Below are 19,767 nucleotides of genomic sequence, written 5' to 3'. Positions count from 1 at the left end.
ACAGGTCTCAGTAATTAATGATCTTAAGGGAACAAAATAATGCAGGAACAAACAGGACTGTTATCAGGCAAGAGAAGTTACAGTAGCAAAGATAATAAATCAGTTGTAAAGACTCCCAGTTCTGTTTTTGGTGGTAAAGATTAGCCTGAAACACTTTCTTGAGCTGTTTTACAGAATTCAAACGGCGCCCCTCTTCAGCCTGCAACCAGCCACCAGATCAGCTGTTGACCTTTTCTGACCCTCATGACTTTAATCAGCTAAAGCTTGGACTCTGTCAACCTTTGCCTCAATTCTCTTTTGAATTCTCCTCTGCTCAAAACCCCTTCATGAATATGCATATACTGGCCAGGCCCATTCATGAATATGCATGCACGCTTAGTGTAAAACTTCCCCAGTTTTGCTGTTGGGGAGACACTGCCTTAGGAAAGATCCCCGGTGTTCTCCTTATTTCCTGCAAGTAATAAATCCTTCTTTTTCCCACTCTTTGGCTTGGTTGTGTCTTTTTGCTTGACACCCACCAAGAGAGACGAAGCCAGTTTTCAGGTAATACCACCTCTCCTATATCCTTTCCTCCCCTTTGCCTACCCCAGCAAATGGACTCTTCCCCTCTTTGCCTCACTGTGCCCTAGACAAACTTCTGTCATTTCACTGCTCTCATTTGGACAGATATCTGTTTACCTGAACCAGATTGATCTTTCTTGAAGGCAGAATAAAATTAATTTTTTTTGCTTATATTTTAGAGTTGTGAAATGGTATCCTGATTATTTTGTCTTATCATTATGTTAAAAGTATTTTTCTGTTTTATTAAGTTGCTTTTGTAATTGTGATTTTAGCAGCTGTGTATTTCATCTAATGGATGACAGTCCCCTGTTACTGGCTTTTCAGGTTGTCTTCAGTTTGGGGTTTTTTTTTTGGAATTTTTGAATTTTATTTATTTATTTTTTACAGCAGGTTCTTATTAGTTGTCCATTTTATACATATTCGTGTATATATGTCAATCCCAATCTCCCAAGTCTTCAGTTTTTTTCATAAAATATTGTCACTGTCTGCCAAAATTGACAATGAAAAATAAATATTGCTTTAAACTTATTATTAAAATATCTCTTTCTTTGCTATAAGGTATATGTCACAACAAAGCTATATTTTCAATTCTGGTAAAGTTATATTTACAGAAGATAAAAATAATTCCCCTAGCATTTAGTCTTTTCTGCAGGTAACTTACACCATTCAGACGGTCCAGAGTTCAAGGTGTGTTGTCCAACCTGCAGTGGTACTTGTCCAACAGTTGCTACTCGTGAACCTAATGTGATAAAAATAAGAGCCCATGATTTTGGCTGAATTATAGAATGCAGTCGGGGGAAAAGAAGTACTAAATAATTTTATTTCCTGAACATCTTAGCTATAATACACACTAAGCAGATGGTTGAAACTTTTATTTAAGGGAGGTTAATTGAATGGGTGTGAGTGCTTCCCTAGAGCAGAGGATGGTTGCCTGTGGTCATCTGCTTACGGAAATTTAGACGTTACCTGGAATTTACATTTTAATAAAAGCATAGGCATAGGCATCATTTAAAGTTTTTTGGAATTGGATGGCTGCTACTGTGAACTGAAATATGTAGAGCGTTAAACAAGTAAGCGGGCATACTTCTTAACCCCGTAGTCCTTCCTCGCCATCACCAAAGCACCCTGGAGATGCTGAAAGGAGATGAAGGATGTGAGTGTGCCTGAAAACTGTAGCGTATTGTACGCAGATAAGTTGTCCTTTTATTCCCAAACAGGCCGATGGCTCCACGCTGAATGCATAGGCAGTTGGGAATGTGGCATTTCCATCCTAAAAACACCCGCCTGATAATTAGATTTTATATGGCCACTTCAGAGAATTTAAGTAATATAATACCAGAAGAAGTGTTTTTTAAAGTAGTTAAAAATTACCTTTGCTTTGGTGTCTGTAGTATCAGATGTAATTTATGCTTCCCCCAAGTACAGCCGTGGTATCTTTTTCTTTATACATGAGTTTAAAAAATTGATTATGTTTTTAAAGTTATGCTTAAGGTGCTTTGAAAGGGAAGATAAAAGTAGAAAATTTTTTAGGGGGAAAACCACTGAATATAATTTCTTAAAGAATTAGGTAGGGCTTCCCTGGTGGTGCAGTGGTTGAGAGTCTGCCTGCCGATGCAGGGGACGCGGGTTCGTGCCCCGGTCCGGGAGGATCCCACGTGCCGCGGAGCGGCTGGGTCCATGGGCCGTGGCCGCTGAGGCTGCGCTCCGCAGCGGGAGAGGCCACGGCAGTGAGAGGCCCGCGTACCGCAAAAAAAAAAAAAAAAAAAAAAAAAAAAAGAGGTAATCTTTGGACGTCTCTTTTAGTGTATAAAATCTAACAGTTGTAAATTCATATAATCCTATATCTGTTTCCTAAATCCACTTTAGCCTTATTGGGTGCAGATTCTCTGAAATCCCTGAGGAGGAGTTAACAGATGGATTGTTGAAGGACAAAGTAGGCTGCTTAAGTTTCAAAGCCTGATGCGTTAAGGGAGAGATCCATTGTTACGGAAGCCTCACACCAAAGTTCAGTTCATTGACTGTGAACCTGCTCTGCCGCAGATTCCGAGTCCGAACGGTCCCTGAGTAGATTGGAAGCAGTGACTGCGCACTGCTTTGAAGAGGAAGGAGAGCACCTGAGGAGTAGAAAGCACAGAATGTCCGAAGGAAAAGACTGTGGTGGTGGAGATGCGCTCTCCAATGGCATCAAGAAACACAGGTAGGATGGCCTTTAACAGTGAACGTTGCTGCCTTTTTATTATCAAGTGCGTTTGCTTTTGTAAAGAAAAGTATGCCTTCTCTTTGTTTTTGCTTTTTCTCTCTGTTGAATATTTATATTGCTCCGTCACCTCAAGGAAAGGATTTAGCTTAAGTGCTTTGTCCATTACAAGAAGAACGTCATCTGTAATTGTAAGAACTAAGCACAAAACTTGGTTTTGGATACCATGGTTTTAGGGGAACATAAATCCTTCAGCTGGTGATTTAGAAAGGCTCTTCAGAACTGCCTATTGAAAGTGATGCTGGGTTCTTCTTTTCAGCATACATCTTTTATGACTGCCTCCCAATGCTGTTTTAGTTTCTAGTCATTTGATCTTCTTGTTGGTTTTATTGAGAATGGATTGTAATATTGCCTTCTTGTTGATACAACTTAGTTACATTTACACACAGACTTTTATTAAGACCCAGGGTTTGTTGAACATAGCCATTTTGTACTGTCTAATAACATTAGTATTTTTTTATTCGCTCGATGATTTAGTCCTAGAGATTGTCCCAGATTAATGAGATGTCACAGACACTAGAGTTCTCTGGTTTCACACAAGTTTATAGACACAGTGCCATGTGTGCATGCTGGTATTCATAGGGTACAGTATTTTATCAAATTATCAGTGGAGAATAAATCCTGTTGTCATTGTAAAGAGCACTTTTGAGATAAGTAGTTATTAGCCATTAATTTCTACAGAATGGTTTTTTATTTAATATTTGTAGATTTGTGTAGCTCTAACCCCATTTCTGTACCATGAATCTGGCTACAATTGGTCTCAATTATTGTCCTACTGAAAAATTGTACATATCACTTCTGATGTATATGTATCACCCCTTGCTAACAAAAAATGTTTCACTTTGTACTTATTTTGAAAAGATCAGTGAGTTTTAGGTAACTAGCTCAAACCAGTGTTTTCTTCTCTGTGGTTAGAGGGTATCTTCTAAACGTGCTCGTTGATGGCTATCTTTTGATGGAGTTTACCATTGCAGATTATGTGGCGAGCTGTGAGGGCCCTTCCTCTCTTCTGTAGTTACTGTCAGCTCCTTCGTGGTCAGGGGCTAAGTTCTGTGCAGGGCATAAGGTACCTAACAGGAAACCTGTCAGGTCTCCCAGTGTCTAAAAAGAAGACAACCTTTAACCGTTTAACACATACCTCGTTACAGTCTAGTGAGAACACATGTGACATATGTTTGGAATGTTCAAAGATGCATAGAATCGTTAAGGTATCTGAAGGAACGCCGTGCTTATTAGATGCTGTTATAGCCTATGGCTGAGGAGGATCTCTCAGCTTTTAAGGCCCAGGAGCCCTTTTGTGTGTGTGCTGTAATGCATCATAACAGGAGTTATTTTGCATCTGACAGAAATTTATTATACTATATTCATACATTCTGTGTTTGCTTTTAATTAGTCAAACCCAGAATGGCACAGATGTGAAAGTTAAGATGGAACCGTTCAAAATTTGGAATGAGGATAGGTCACTAAGAAAAACCACACTGCAGCTAGATCGTGACATAACCAGAAAAGTTAAACTGATGTACACGATGCAACGTATGAAACCTATAAATGTAATAAAATATTCTTCAGCTATTTAAAAGTGGGTAATTTAGGAAATTGTCAGCATTCAAATATGTGGAAAAACATAACAGTTTCCTATTTAAAAAAATAGGCATTATAGGAGTGTTTTTTAAAGCCTTTTTCTTTTCATAAAGCTCTTCTCTAAACAAATAAACAGGGCATATGCCACATACAATTTAAAAGTTTCATTTTGGGATAGGAAAACAGGTAGAGTATTCATTGTTATCAGGTCCCTCTTTCCTGCACCCTAAGTTGCACTGTAAGTAATCTGTGATTATAATGGGCAATTATTATATTAACATTAAGAGTAATTTGAATTAACAGTAATTTTGGTGATATTTTAGAAAAGCAAGTGTATGTTGCATGGCCTGAAGTGATCATGAAATTTATTTGAAGCCTTCTGTTTTACCTTTAAAAGTCATGTGAAATTTGTATTTGACCTTGTCATATGTTTCTGTTTTCTTGAATATTGAAAAATAATTTACTCACCACTTATTTACCTTTTGTATAAAAATCTTACATTTCTCCCTCATCCCACATCACCGCCTATCCTTGGGATATACACACTTAAATTTGGGGAGATGGGAAGAATATGGATTCTAAAATTTAAAAGAGAGAAATGCGTATTTTATTTTATTTTTTATTGAAGTAGAGTTGATTTACAATGTTGTGGCAGTCTCTGCTGTACAGCAGAGTGACTCAGTTATACACATACTCTTTTGTTATATTCTTTTCCATTATGGTTTATCACAGGATACTGAATATAGTTCCCTGTGCTGTACATGAGAATCTTGTTTATCCTTTCTAAATATAATAGTTTGCACCTACCAACCCCAAACTCCCAGTCCATCCCGCTCTCTCCCCCAAACCCCTTGGCAACCACAAGTCTGTTCTCTATGTCCGTGATTCTGTTTCTGTTTTGTAGACAGGTTCATTTGTGCCATATTTTAGATTCCACATGTAAGTGATCTCATATGGTATTTGTCTTTCTCGTTCTGACTTACTTCGCTTAGTATGATAATCTCTAGTTGCATCCATGTCACTGCAAATGGCATTATTTCGTTCTTCTTTATGGCTGAGCAGTATTCCATTGTATATATATACCACATCTTCTTTATCCATTCATCTGTTGATGGACATTTAGGTTGTTTCCATGTTTTGGCTATTGTGAACAGTGCTGCTGTGAACATAGGGGTGCACGTATCTTTTTGAATTATAGTTTTGTCCAGGTATATTCTCAGGAATGGGATTGCTGGATCATATGGTAATTCTAATTTTAGTTTTCTGAGGAACTTCCATGCTGTGTTCCATAGTGGCTGCACCAGCTTACTTTCCCACCAACAGTGTAGCAGGGTTCCCTTTTCTCCACACCCTCTCCAGGATTTGTTATTCGTAGACTTTTTAACGATGGCCATTCTGACTGCTCTGAGGTGGTACCTCATCTTCATTTTTATTTGCACAAGAAATGCGAATTTTAAAACGGGAAAAGAGAAGCCTTACAAGTTATAGTTCCTATGGAAAATAATTAAATCATGGCTTAACTAATTTGCTGATAAGATAGAGCTAGGGTTTTCATCCATTGTTGTTTTTTAGCCATGGAACCATTCGTGCAACAGAAGTTTAGTATGGAAACCATTAAAACCTCACCCACCCTCAGAGACTGATGAGGGTCCCATAGAGAAGGTCTGTCCCCTCCTCCCCAGTCTCCCACTGCAGTTGGAATCACCATATCTATTTCATGTCCTTAGCCAACAAAAGTATTTAAGCTTTACTTTCTGTAGTATGTATTATGGAACAACAGGTTTCCCCCAGACTCTGTTTCTGTTCCTGTTGAATGTGTCAGCACAAGAGTACCTAGGAGAGTGCCTGCCACATGGGAAACACTCAGTAGAAATGACCTCTTTTAACTCTGCTTGCTCTCTTTCTCCTCAAAAATGATTTGATTTGCTCTAAAGAACCTCTGCCCTCTTGTTTCCTTTTCTACCCCATTATCATAGGGTGACATCATGGGGTGCAGTTTGAAAAATCCCTGACCCAGAGAATCATAAACTATAAGGCCTATGTCATATTAATTTAATATAAAACCAACTATGCCAGACTAATTGAGTTTATTTGTATGATAATTAAAATACAGATATTATGGATCTTTAATCCATCCTATGTGATAATTACCAACAAAATAATTCTTCTGTTAATGAACTAGGTAAATTAAATCATCTCTTAAATAAAAGTTTGGGCTAAAGGAACTGAGTTCTCTTCTCACTCTGAAAATCTTGTAATTGCTAACTGAAATCTTGAAAAAATGGTTTTTCTACCTTACTGAAGTTTAGAAAACTTCTACAATGTCTTTTAATATGATTAGACCTAGGAAAAAAGTGTTTTATGTTTTTCATTCACTCTGAGTTATTGATATGCCATGTACTCTGCTGGCCAATGACCTTTACTGTGGTGCTGTACATGTCTTTGGGCTTTTAGGTTAGCTGTAGAGAAATATCAATAGAAAGAATTAGGATTTTATTTAAGACCTAGAACCAAAAATACTTCAGAGGTAGAGAATATACAAAATAAATGCTTCATTTTGATGGCACTTTTTTCTTTTTTTTTCCGGAAAATACATTGAGTTGCTTTGTGGAACGTTAGCCTTCACCATACTGGTCAGGTTTATGTTGACAGGGCTCTTGTCATCTCGGTGGTCTGTGTTCCATAGGATTGGTTCTCTACCCTTGGACCTAATTTATTACATTTATTCTGAGCTCTCATCTTTTAACTTTTTAGCAGTTTGACCCAAGTTGTAATTGGTGAAGATGTTGATATTTATCTCATCTGGACATATAGTGTATCAATAAAAGATACTTGTGTAGAACAGATTAGTCAGAATCTGAAATGTTGGAGCCATGCTATGATTCTATAAATTGTATTCCCAATATTAATAGATTAAAAGAGAAAAGCATATGATCATCCTAAGAGATAAAGAAAAAACATTCAATGAATTTAAACAGTCATTCCTGATTAATATAAGTGTCTTAGCAGCTCACAAATAGAAGAGAACCTCTTTAATCTGGTTAAAAGTTGCAACAAACAGGGCTTCCCTGGTGTCGCAGTGGTTGAGAGTCCACCTGCCAATGCAGGGGACGTGGGTTTGTGCCCCAGTCCAGGAAGATCCCACATGCTGCGGAGTGGCTGGGCCCGTGAGCCATGGCCACTGAGCCTGCGCGTCCGGAGCCTGTGCTCCGCAATGGGAGAGGCCACAACAGTGAGAGGCCTGCGTACTGCAAAAAAAAAAAAAAAAAAAAGTTGCAACAAATAAATACTTGATAATGAGTTATTAAAAACAGTTCTTCTACTGTCATGGATAAGACAAGGATGCTTGCCATCATCTTTTCTGTTCATCATTGTTTGGAGGCCATACGCAGAGACATAACACACCCCTGAAATTTAGAAATAAAACCATAGATTTCTACTGACAAATTATTATAGTTAGAAAGTTTGGCAAGGTTGCTTTTATATAAAATCAGCTAACTACATTCCTATGCACCAAGAACGGACAGAAACTGGGTTTAAAACTGGGGGGGGGGGGAGATTTTAGAGTAGCTATTAAAAAGTCACTTACCTAGGAATAAATCTTAGCCAAAAAAGTGTAATAATAAAACTTACTGAAAGATATAACGCTTATCAAGAAGGAAGAGTGTCATAAATATGATTTGCCAAATTGATCTGTAGACTTGGTGTACTTTTAATTAAAATTACAAGTCCTTTTCCTTGGAAGTTGAAAAATGGATTCTGAAATATATCTTTAAGCACAAGGGTTTTGAAGAGCCAAGGTACCTCTCAAGAACCTGGTTTGGGGGAGGGAAGGCATTTGCCTGACCAAATGTCAAGACTGATTGCAAATATTTAGTGCAGAATTGTCCTTCAGGCAAGACTAACCTGAAGAATGGAAGTAAAAGGTCCCAAGACTCAGACATATAAGGAAACCTGGTGTATGTAACAGAGGCAACGTAGCAGATCAGGGAGGGAAGGAACAGACTGTTAGGTCAGTGGTGCTGGGAGAATCATTTAATACAGAAAAAAAATTTAAAAGGAAATGGACCTCTATTTCATAAATATAAATTAAATTCTAGATGAACCAAACACAAATGTGAAAAGGCAAAACTTAATAAAACTTTCACAAGAAAATATAAAAATATCTTTGCAATTTTAAAATAGGGAAGGGTTTCTTACAACAGAAATGTGATAAGGACTAAGTTTTATCTGACTGTAATTAATGTACTTGTTCTTGATGTGTTTACCTGAATAAAAGCCTTACATCCTTTCATAAATGTGGCTAAGAATCTTAAAGGTTTAGTTTGCTGAAATGGCAGATTATGACTCCAGATGCTCGCTTAGTTTACCCTTTGTTTATCCTTCATGACTGCTTTAGAATTGAATTATTAGGTGACCAAATAACAGCTGTCTTCTGTGTGTGAAGAATATACTACTGACAAGTTAAAGTCAAACAAAAAAGGTTGAGAATATAAGCTAAGACAGTATCTTCCAAGAAGTAGGATTATATTGAGAAAATGTTGTTAGTTGTAAATAAAAATCACTCTGACTACTTGTGACACCCGTCTCCCCCCAAAAACGCATTTGGAGATCCCTTGACCAGTAAGAGGGAGTGCCAGCTCAGCAGGTGGGGGACTAGTCAGTCAGCAAAGAGTTCAAAGGATAACGTGAAAGATAAGCAAAAACCTTATCTAGGAGTAACAAGCTGGTAGGCTGCAGGTCACTTGGGGTAAGTCAGGAAGGGGGGAAAAAGGTGGTTTGAGTTTAGATTCATAATAATTATCTTCACAAAACAAAGTTGACTTGCTGAACTTACTGCCAGGAAAGACTCTAGGAAAATGGAGGCATCTTTCTATAGAATTCACCTCTACCCACCCAAGTTTTAAAAGCAGATGGAAGAGGAGGTGCTCTTTTGGAGGCAGGGGCCAAGGCCCATCTCCTGATCTTGCCTCTGACCCCTAAAACACTTCTTTGGGGCCTGGGGCTCTTTAAAACACGGTTGGAAAAATACAGACTCTTTCGAGCTTAGCATTCTGTAAGCAGATGATGGTGAGATGCACTTTCACCTGACTCCAAGGGCTCATTCTGTCTATTCTAGATCAGTGGTTTTCAGGGGCAAACGAGAGCAGATTTCCAGGGCAGCTATAATCTGTAAAGATATGCTTGAATGAACAAAATAGCAAACAGCTAATGAATTTGTTGTTTGCCTAGGGTATGAAGAAAAATAAAGAATATATTTTCAGGCATATAATCCCATTTTTCAACTTTCATGGAAATTTTCAAACATGCATACAAATAGGATAATATAATGAACTCTTTATACCCATCATTCATCTTCAACATTTATCGCATGCACAACTTTATTTCATCTGCAGACCTCCTCCATCTCCCATCCCCCCGTAATTTAAAAAATTATTTTTAAGATTATATCAAATCCAAGATATATTGTTTCATTTGTATATATCTTTAAAACACTGGGACTTGTATTTTTTTAATTAAAAAAAAATTTTATTGGAGTATAGTTGATTTCCAATGTTGTGTTAGTTTCAGGTGTACAGCAGAGTGAATCAGTTACACATATACATGTATCCACTCCTTTTCATATTCTTTTCCCATGTAGGCCATTACAGAGTATTGAGTAGAGTTCCCTGTGCTGTACAGTAGGTTCTTATTAGTTATCTGTTTTACATATGGTAGTATGTATATGTCAATCCCAGTCTCCCAATTTATCTCCCCCCCAACCCCCTGGAAAGCGTAAGTTTGTTTTCTACATTTGTAACTATTTCTGTTTTGTAGGTAAGTTCATTTGTACCATTTTTTTTAGATTCCACATATAAGCGATATATTTGTCTTTCTCTGTCTGACTTACTTCACTCAGTATGATAACCTCTAAGTCCATCCATGTGGCTGCAAATGGCATTATTTCGTTCTTTTTTTTTTTTTTTTTTTTGCTGTACGCGGGCCTCTCACTGTTGTGGCCTCTCCCGTTGTGGAGCACAGGCTCCAGACCTGCAGGCTCAGCGGCCATGGCTCACGGGCCCAGCCGCTCCGCGGCATGTGGGATCCTCCCGGACCGGGGCACAAACCCGTGTCCCCTGCATCGGCAGGCGGACTCTCAACCAGTGCGCCACCAGGGAAGCCCCGTTCTTCTTTTTTTGAATTTTATTTTATTTTTTTATACAGCAGGTTCTTATTAGTTATCTATTCTATACATACTAGTGTATACATGTCAATCCCAATCTCCCAATTCATCCCACCACCACCCCCCAGCCACTTCCCCCCCTCAGTGTCCATACGTTTGTTGTCTACATCTGTGTCTCTATTTCTGCCCTGCAAACCAGTTCATCTGTACCATTTTTCTAGGTTCCACATCTATTCGTTAATATACGATATTTGTTTTCCTCTTTCTGACTTACTTCACTCTGTATGACAGTCTCTAGATCCATCCACATCTCTACAAGTGGCCCAATTTCGTTCCATTTTATGGCTAATATTCCATTGTATATATGTACCACATCTTCTTTAGCCATTTGTCTGTCGTTGGGCATTTAGGTTACTTCCATGTCCTGGCTATTGTAAATGGTGCTGCAGAGAACATCAGAGTGCGTGTCTTTTCGAATTATGGTTTTCTTTGGATGTATGCCCCTGAGTGAGATTGCTGGATCATATGGTAGCTCTATTTTTTAGTTTTTTAAGGAATCTCCATACTGTTCTCCATAGGGGCTGCACCAATTTACATTCCCACCAACAGTGTAGGAGGGTTCCCTTTTCTTCACACCCTCTCCAGCATGTATTGTTTGTAGATTTTTTGATGATGGCCATTGTGACTGGTGTGAGGTGGTAGATACCTCATTATAGTTTTGATTTGCATTTCTCTAATGATTAGCAATATTGAGCATCTTTTCATGTGCTTTTTAGCCATCTGTATGTCTTTGGAGAAATGTCTATTTAGCTATTCCACCCATTTTTTTATTTAGTTGTTTGTTTTTTTCATATTGAGCTGCATGAGCTGTTTGTGTATTTTGGAGATTAATCCCTTGTCGGTTGCTTCGTTTGCAAATATTTTCTCCCACTCTGAGGGTTGTCTTTTCCTCTTGTTTATGGTTTCCTTTGCTTTGCAAAAGCTTTTAAGTTTCATTAGGTCCCATTTGTTTATTTTTGTTTTTATTTTCATTACTCTAGGAGGTGGATCAAAAAAGATCTTGCAGTGATTTATGTCAAAGAGTGTTCTGCCTGTATTTTCCTCTAAGAGTTTTATGGTATCTGGCCTTACATTTAGGTCTTTAATCCATTTTAAAACACTGGGACTTTTATTTTCTAAAACCATAGTCCCATTATCACACATAAAAAATAGTGTGTTAATTGTCATCAAATATTTAGTCAGTATTCACATTTCCCTGATTGTCTTATAAATGTCACTTAGTTAATTGGGTCTAAAATGTCATTTAAGGGAATTCCCTGGTGGTCCAGTGGTTAGGACTCCAGGCTTTCACTGCCAAGGACGTGGGTTCAATCCCTGGTCAGGGACCTAAGATCCTGCAAGCCACACGGCACGACCAAAAGAAAGAAAAAAAAAAAGTCATTTAATAATAAAAATCCAGAAGGTCTGCATACTACATTTGGTTTATATGTCTCTTAAGTCTTAAGAGATTAAAAAATGTTTAGATCTCCTCTCCTCATCCTCATTTTTTCCTTACCATTTATTTGTGGAAGAAACCTGGTCATGTGTCCTGTAGAATAATCCACAGTCTGGATGTTGCTGGTTTGCATTCCCGTGGTGTCATTTAACATAATCTTTTTTTGCAGTACGTGGGCCTCTCACTGTTGTGGCCTCTCCCGTTGCGGAGCACAGGCTCCGGACGCACGGGCTCAGCGGCCATGGCTCACGGTCCCAGCCGCTCTGCGGCATGTGGGATCTTCCCGGACCAGGGCACAAACCCGCGTCCCCTGCATCGGCAGGTGGACTCTCAACCACTGCGCCACCAGGGAAGCCCTAACATAATCTTTAACTCCTGAATTTCCTGTAAACTGATGGTTATATAGAGAGGCTTAATCAGATTTAGGTTTGAATTGTTTGGCACAAAGTACTTTGTATGTACACTTACCGAAGGTGTACCTCCTATTACATCCATTGGGGGCATATGTTATCTGATTTTCCTTCTTTTTGTAATGTTGAGATTGATTCCTGGGTTCAGGCAGTGTCAGTCTGATACAGCCATGATAATGGTGCCCAACAGCCTTGAGCCTAATGATTTTAGCAGCCATTGTTCATCAGTGTCTACATCCTTATTTTAATATGGGCTGCAAAATGGTCATATTAAATTTCTGTCATTCCTTCTACTTTTATTAGCTAGAATTCTTCTGTAAAGAAAAAAGTTCCCATTACCTCTTTTCAGAATATGTTGGTTCCCTAACATCCTTTGAAGATGGTATAGGAACACACGAATTGGATTGTTTAAATCTATTATAATTATTTTTTCCCATCTTTGGTCAGAGGAAGCCCCTCTATGTTGGCTTCTGTGTCCTTTTGACAGGACCCCAGGTGGGTTTTTTTGTTGTTTCAGGTATAATCCAGTGGCCTTTGATAGCTGCCTTGCTTTCTGATACAGAGAGATGTTTCAGGTTTATCTGGTATATTTCCTGCCCCAGACCTAGAATCAGCTATTTCTTCTCTAAAAAGCCACTTATCATTTTAGTGGGCAATTATATTTAGATGTTTTTTTATTTTAGTGGGAAATAATATTTAGATGTAACAATCTAGATAGTAAGGATGTTCCCTGATAGCAAGTTGGCCATGGTTTCAGCCCTTTTCATTGGATAAATCTGGTATAAAAATCACCTGTCCTTTTTCTTAAGGGAAAATGTTTCATGAGTTCATACCTATATATTTCCAGTTTAAATTCTGGATTATGGGGTTTTTCCCTTAATTCCTTTGATTTTTATTTGTATTTCATGGTTCCTAATGACATTAATATAGTTAACATATTTGCTTTATTCTACTATTTTTGTTTCACAGACACATACACTTATATACAAATACTGGTATGATTGTTGAAAAGAGTTTTCAATTTCTTTTTAGTTCCTTTTATCCTTTTAATATATTCCATCTGGGATGCACAGTCTATGGTGGGTTTGAAGGTCACTTGCATTGGTTCCCTTCTGTGTGGTTAAACTAACTTGTTAAAACAGGTAGGTTCATTGGTTTCACTTGCGTTCAAGTTTTAGGGATTCCCTTTTGACTTAATTTTTTATAGTTATGTACAATATTTACATGATTTCAAAGTCAAAAATACAAAACAAGGTATATTTACAAAAATCCAGTTTCTTGTCCCCTCGACATTGTTTCCATCCTTCCCCAAAGGTAACTATTTTTATAATCTTTCCAGTTATTTTGTTTTTAATATAAGCAATACAAAGATCTATTCATATTCCCTGTTTCTTATAAAAGACCCTTACAACCTTGCTTTTTTACCTGCTTAATGTATGCTAATTCCAGTTCTTTTGGTCTCATGTGTTTTGACATGAGTCAACTGGGTGTTTCTTCAGCAACCCTTGAAAAAATACATGTGTGTGTGTTTAGAGATGATTCTCTTTAAAAAAAATATTTAATTGGTGATTCATTCATGTGGTTCAAAATTCAGAAATGTAGGGCCACCCTAGTGGCGCAGTGGTTGAGAGTCCTCCTGCCGATGCAGGGGACACGGGTTCGTGCCCCGGTCCGGGAAGATCCCACATGCCGCGGAGCGGCTGGGCCCGTGAGCCATGGCCGCTGAGCCTGCACGTCCGGAGCCTGTGCTCCGCAACGGGAGAGGCCACAACAGTGAGAGGCCTGCGTACAGCAAAAAAAAAAAAAAAAAAAAAAAAGAAATGTGTAATAGGGTATATTTTGCAAATTTTAACTCCCACTTTTTAAACTAGCCATTCCTCTTCCTTTCCCCAAATGTAACCATTATTACATACAATATTGTTCACACTAATGATGGAAAATGCATGCATACAACTCTTGCCTTTGGTTTTTAAAAACATATATGTACCAAATTATTTATTCAACAAATATATTTTGAGCCCCTATGAATGCCACATTCTATTCAAGGTGCTGAGGTTACAATCATGAACAAGCCAAGCCCCTATTCTTATGGAGTGTCCATTTCTGAAATGAGGAGTGTTGAGCATCTTTTTGTATGTTTAAGATCGATTTGTATTTCTTTTTCTGTGAATTGCTAATACTTTGTGCCCATTTTCCTCTAGGAATGTTGAACTTACCAATTTTCAGCTGTTCTATAATATATTGTTACTAGCTTTTTGTATGTGATATGAGTTGAAAATATTTTTTCCAGATTTGTCAAAAGGGAAGATAATTCTTAGAAAAATCTCTAATTCCTACCGCATAGCAGGTAATTACCACATAATTCTTACCATCATATGCTCTTTGAAAAAAACATAAGTGAACTAGAAAAGTGTAGTTATTAAGAGCTACTTGGGTTTGAATCCCATATCTACCATGTTCCTGACCTTAAGCAAGTTATAATCACTTTGAAACCCAACTTCTTCTTCTGTAAATGGGTGTAATAATAGGACCCACCTTGTTGGCTTGTGGTGATAATTAAATGAAATAATCTATACAAAGGAGTCATAGTGATTTTAACTCATTAAATCTCAGGTGCTGTTATAAGTAGAAAATTGATAAACCTTAAGCAAAAGTGAGGAAATGGAATTGTTTTCTTTCTTTTAACTCATAAGAAAAGGTCTTTGGATGGGTTTTAGAAGTTTACTTTGGCCTTTGAAACTGAAATTTGGGTAACAGGTAGCTGAAATGAAAGTGTTCATTTTGGAATACGATTATTTTCTTTTGAATAAAAAATAAGGAAAACTGTCTCCTATGGTTGATTTCTATTATATCTTACAAGGACATTTCATAGTAATGGTTACATTGAAACATAGTTTTTCTTTTCATGAAGGTTACAAAGGTGTGGCTGGCCTCCGAGAAGGTGGCTGTAAGCTTATGTTGTCAGAAGTGTAAACAAGAGGTGACTAGAGCCTTGAAGCTCTGTTATTCATTCCTTAGTCCCTTGATACTACTTTCCCCATGCAGAGGTCTCATTACTTCTCCTTTCAATCCCTAGGCTTTTTGAATCTCTTAGGTAAATATCCAATTTCTGTTTCAAGTTTGCTTTATATGGACTTATAATCCTTAGTATGTCAAAATGAAGAAGTTGTTCAATATTTAATAAAACATATATTCTTGCTTGGCATCTTGCTCTGTTTGAAGATGCACCCTCCCTCCCTTCTACACACAAGAACACAAGGTTTTGAGTGCCTGGGAAATATCTGCCAGTATAGCTTAGTCTTTTAATGGTCTGTCTTACTGTGTTTACTCTGCCCATCTCTTAATTACAATAATTCATGGATTGGGCATCTTGATTTCTGATGACCTGTGGGATCTGGTCTGTACAAATACATTGAAGTGTCTCCCATTGGAGCCGTGCCAACCTGAATTTTGGCTGAAGGAGAAACTGCCTCAGGGGACATAGAGTTCTTCAGTATTGTTTGCTGGTGCTTGTTAACACAGGAGGATTTTCCTCTTTCAGAAAACACCATATATAATAATAAGGATTTACAAGGTAGAAATTAGGGAAGTGATGGTTTTTAAAACATAAAGATACTTTAATTGTTTGTTTGCCTTGTACCTTTAAAATCTTCAGAAAATTTGGTTTATACACCACTGTTTGCAAAACACATTCATTGTTTGTAGAATGTGATAGATCCTAATCGTGGGATATAGCCTGCTGTTGAGTCGTGTTGATGTAGCACCACACTCAGTCAGGATTTGAAATCTGAGCATGAGCTGCCATTCTGCCATAGAGAGTATTCTCAGAGCCAATTCCTTGTTATTCTGGAATGACTCATGTTAATTATACATCCTGGTTCTCAAGCAGGAAGCATTGCCTCTGCATCTGACAAATGTGGAAAACGTAGGTGACTGTCACTACGTCTGTCCACTGTTATGATGTATGGGGGAAGGTGATGTGACTTGTACAAGAGCAGGGTACAGCCAGCTTTTAGGAAGAGGTGAGAGATGGAGTCTAGTGTCCTACCAGTGCCAGAGTAAAATAGTGTGCTTCCCGGGCTGTAAGAGAGCACAGTTGAGGCAGTTAAGCGTTCTCAGCAAAACAGACTTCTGTGGGCGAACCAAGTAGAGAGTTTATAACCATAGATTCTTCACAGTATTGTTTTGCTTTCATGCTTTGGAGTTTGGGGTCTTTGAATGCCTTAAAGATATTGTGAAAAATTCTAGTAGGTGAAGGTGTACCATGATCATAAGACAGAGGGGAACCATCAGCTTAATGCACTTTCCTTCTGCATCTGGTTCTGGCTCTATGACTTAGACTGTTGGCTTTGGTCAGTATTTAGCCTGTCCGCGCTTCAGCTGCTTCATCTTTGACGCAAGCAACACCCCTCGAAAGCATAGTCCAGTAGCAAGATGCTAGAACCTAGGTCTGACTGGTCGCTAAAGCCGCCGTCTTCTGACTGTACCATGTTAACTTCAGATGCAGAGCTCTTTACAATATTATGCATAATATTAATGGCTACAGTTTACACTTGGATTACAAATTGATGTATATAAGATACTTTAACAAACTCCATAGCTTTTGATTCTCAAAATATCTCTGAGTTACAGGTAGGGCAGATATTATATCCTCAATTTTACAAATGAAGAAATTGAAGCACAGAAAGTTTAATTGACTCGCCCAAGATCACTTAGCAAGTAAGTGATAGAACCTGCATGCAAGCCACGTACTCTGACTTCAGAGCCTCCATTCTTTTCTTAAAATTTAGAATCTTCATAGATATTTAGGATAACAGAGATTTCTATTCCTAGACAAATTCCTAGATTTATATTCTGAATGTAAAACAATTTGTCCTAGCTGTTAATTAATGCAGTTCCATTTGTTTCTTTTATGTAATAATTTACAGAGAATTAACGTCATAGTCCCAAAGCATTTATTAAGCACCCATCCGCTGGGCTCAGAGCTAGGCACTATTATTAATTAAAGTGAACATGGAACTTGTTTTCTGGGTCTTTATACATTTCCACTCGTATTAACAGGAACACACAAAAGAACACATGAACACTTTGAAAGTTCTGCCAATTTCAAACAGATACGGGATAAAAATTTCCCTTCCTATAATCTCCATAATCTACCAACTTCCTACCAAAGCAGAATACTCTAAAGGATGCAGGAATGATTAAAGGTGTCATGTTTTCATGGAAATTATTTGTTTCTCCTCAATGACTGTGCATTCTCTTATTATTAGTGAAGACCAAGATTTTTAGCTATTTTCCTTCAGGATTATGATTTACATTATATTATCGGAAAGAACAAGAAAATCCCAGAAGGTGAGGTACACTACTTCAGTGTGATTGTTGTGTTTTAGGACACTGTGTAATCTTTGCTAGCAGAAGAAACCTTCTTAGGAAAGAGGAAGAATGTTCTTCTTTGCAGTACAGATATTTCACTATGATCAGAGCAATCAGAAAGGTAAAAGAAGGGAAACTGACATATATGTCAAATAACACCCATGGAGGTATTATGTGTCACAGAGCAGGAAGGAACCAGAAATTCAGCTCTCCCTAGAAGTTCTAACCCTCTGATGATAAGCAGTCAAAAAGATCTCAGATCATTTTAAAAGGAAGTTAAATCAGGCTATTGAACTGCCTAAAGCAGATCACAGACAGTTATATACAATCTAGAAAAACAGGTGTGGTTTAAAGGAAAATACCTATAAAATTTCAGAGCCACAGAAAGAGGCAGAGTGGTGTTTGCAGAGGGACACGTCTATCATTCAGTACATCTCTGCTTCTCTTTGTGTCTTCTTGTTAACTGTGTTTTGCATGGTCCCCAGGCTCTTGTTTCGGGGACCTGAAGTCCTTGACTGCAGTGTTCCAGGTGACATGTAGCCTGTTAGACATAGCCTTGCTCCAGAGTTGCGTTCAGGGATCAGCCATTGCCGTCAAGCACTCAAATCTACTCCAGGGTCTCGCCACACCTCGCACTGCCTACTGCCAGACTCCCAATCCAGCTGGAGCACATCCAGGTTCCAAGACAGGACATTAGTATAGAGTCCAAGAAATTTCTGTTGTAGTCAGGAAAGGCTTCTTTCCCCTTTCCTGCCAACAAAATTACTAGCAGTAAAACAGCCCCAGACCCTTTCTGGAATGTGGGAGGTGTTAATGGAAGATTTGTGCTCACCACCTCTATTCCTCTCTGCTCCTTAGCTGTCCACACTGCAAGAGGCTTAGGTCAGCCTTCAGGTGAGACAGGGAGGAAGAAACTGGCTCTGACCTGTACTGCACACAGCCTGCATTTTGTCAGTGTTCTCGGTCATTAAGATCACTTCCTTTAGGTGAAGATGACCTTACCATGATCAGCTCTCTTCACTTCGGTTAGTTTACATCTCTTCCAGCCCCCCATTGCATGAAGTCTTAGTTATTCTTTTTTTTTTTTTTTTTTTTTTCAATATGCAGACCTCTCACTGTTGTGGCCTCTCCCGTTGCGGAGCACAGCCTCCGGACGCGCAGGCTCAGCGGCCAGGGCTCACGGGCCCAGCCGCTCCGCGGCATGTGGGATCCTCCTAGACCGGTGCACGAACCCGCGTCCCCTGCATCGGCAGGCGGACGCTTAACCACTGCGCCACCAGGGAAGCCCTTAGTTATTCTTTGAAATAAGGGTGAGAAAGGAATACACACCCTGCCCCTAGGTTAAGTAAGGTCTGCCTTTCTGTGCCCTACCTTCTTCCCAACTGTGCTGAATACCACGAAGTAGGCTTGAAGTGAGGAGATCCTGCTGCCCAAAGGGACAGCTTCTCTTTAAGCTGAAGGACTTGGTTCCTGGGTATGTTTTCATCAGTCCATGTTGGCTTGGATGATGATTCTGTAGGCTTTCCTCTTAATCCAGTAATGGTAATAAACGAACAAGAATAGGAAGTAAATTTACTGTTTTACTGAAGTTGGACAGTGAATTCTAAATTTTAGAAAGCCAGTTTGAAAAGCAATTTGAAATTCTGAATATGCATTTTTAACTTATTAAAATCAAAACAAGTAATACCTCTTATAAAACAAGGACACATAATCACCTTAATCTCTTTGCTGTGTGGAGCCAGATTTATTAAGCAATAGTCATAGGCTTTTTATAATTTGAGATCAAAAGGAAAAGTTATCTTTAAAATATACAGCAAAATCAGATAGTAATATCAGATAATTACATAAAGTTATCACAGTAAGCTTAAAATAGGAAACTAAGTTATTGGATTTTTAAAAGACGCATAGTACCTAAAAAGGCATCTGA

General features: G+C 38.4%; 1 protein-coding gene across 7 annotated transcripts in view; it reads left to right on the top strand.

Moving 5' to 3' along the window:
• Nucleotides 1-19,767, top strand: part of OSBPL1A (oxysterol binding protein like 1A) — a 220,494-nt gene that overhangs the window by 139,284 nt on the left and 61,443 nt on the right. For all 7 annotated transcript variants that reach the window (XM_082640441.1, XM_082640439.1, XM_082640438.1 and 4 more), the window contains one exon: nt 2,602-2,758. In XM_082640441.1, the coding sequence (XP_082496567.1) occupies nt 2,602-2,758 (157 nt within the window). The remainder of the gene's footprint in view (nt 1-2,601; nt 2,759-19,767) is intronic.

Source organism: Mesoplodon mirus, assembly GCF_964341445.2.
Source record: "Mesoplodon mirus genome assembly, chromosome: 13".
Taxonomy (NCBI): domain Eukaryota; kingdom Metazoa; phylum Chordata; class Mammalia; order Artiodactyla; family Ziphiidae; genus Mesoplodon; species Mesoplodon mirus.
This window is presented reverse-complemented; position numbering and strand designations above follow the sequence as displayed.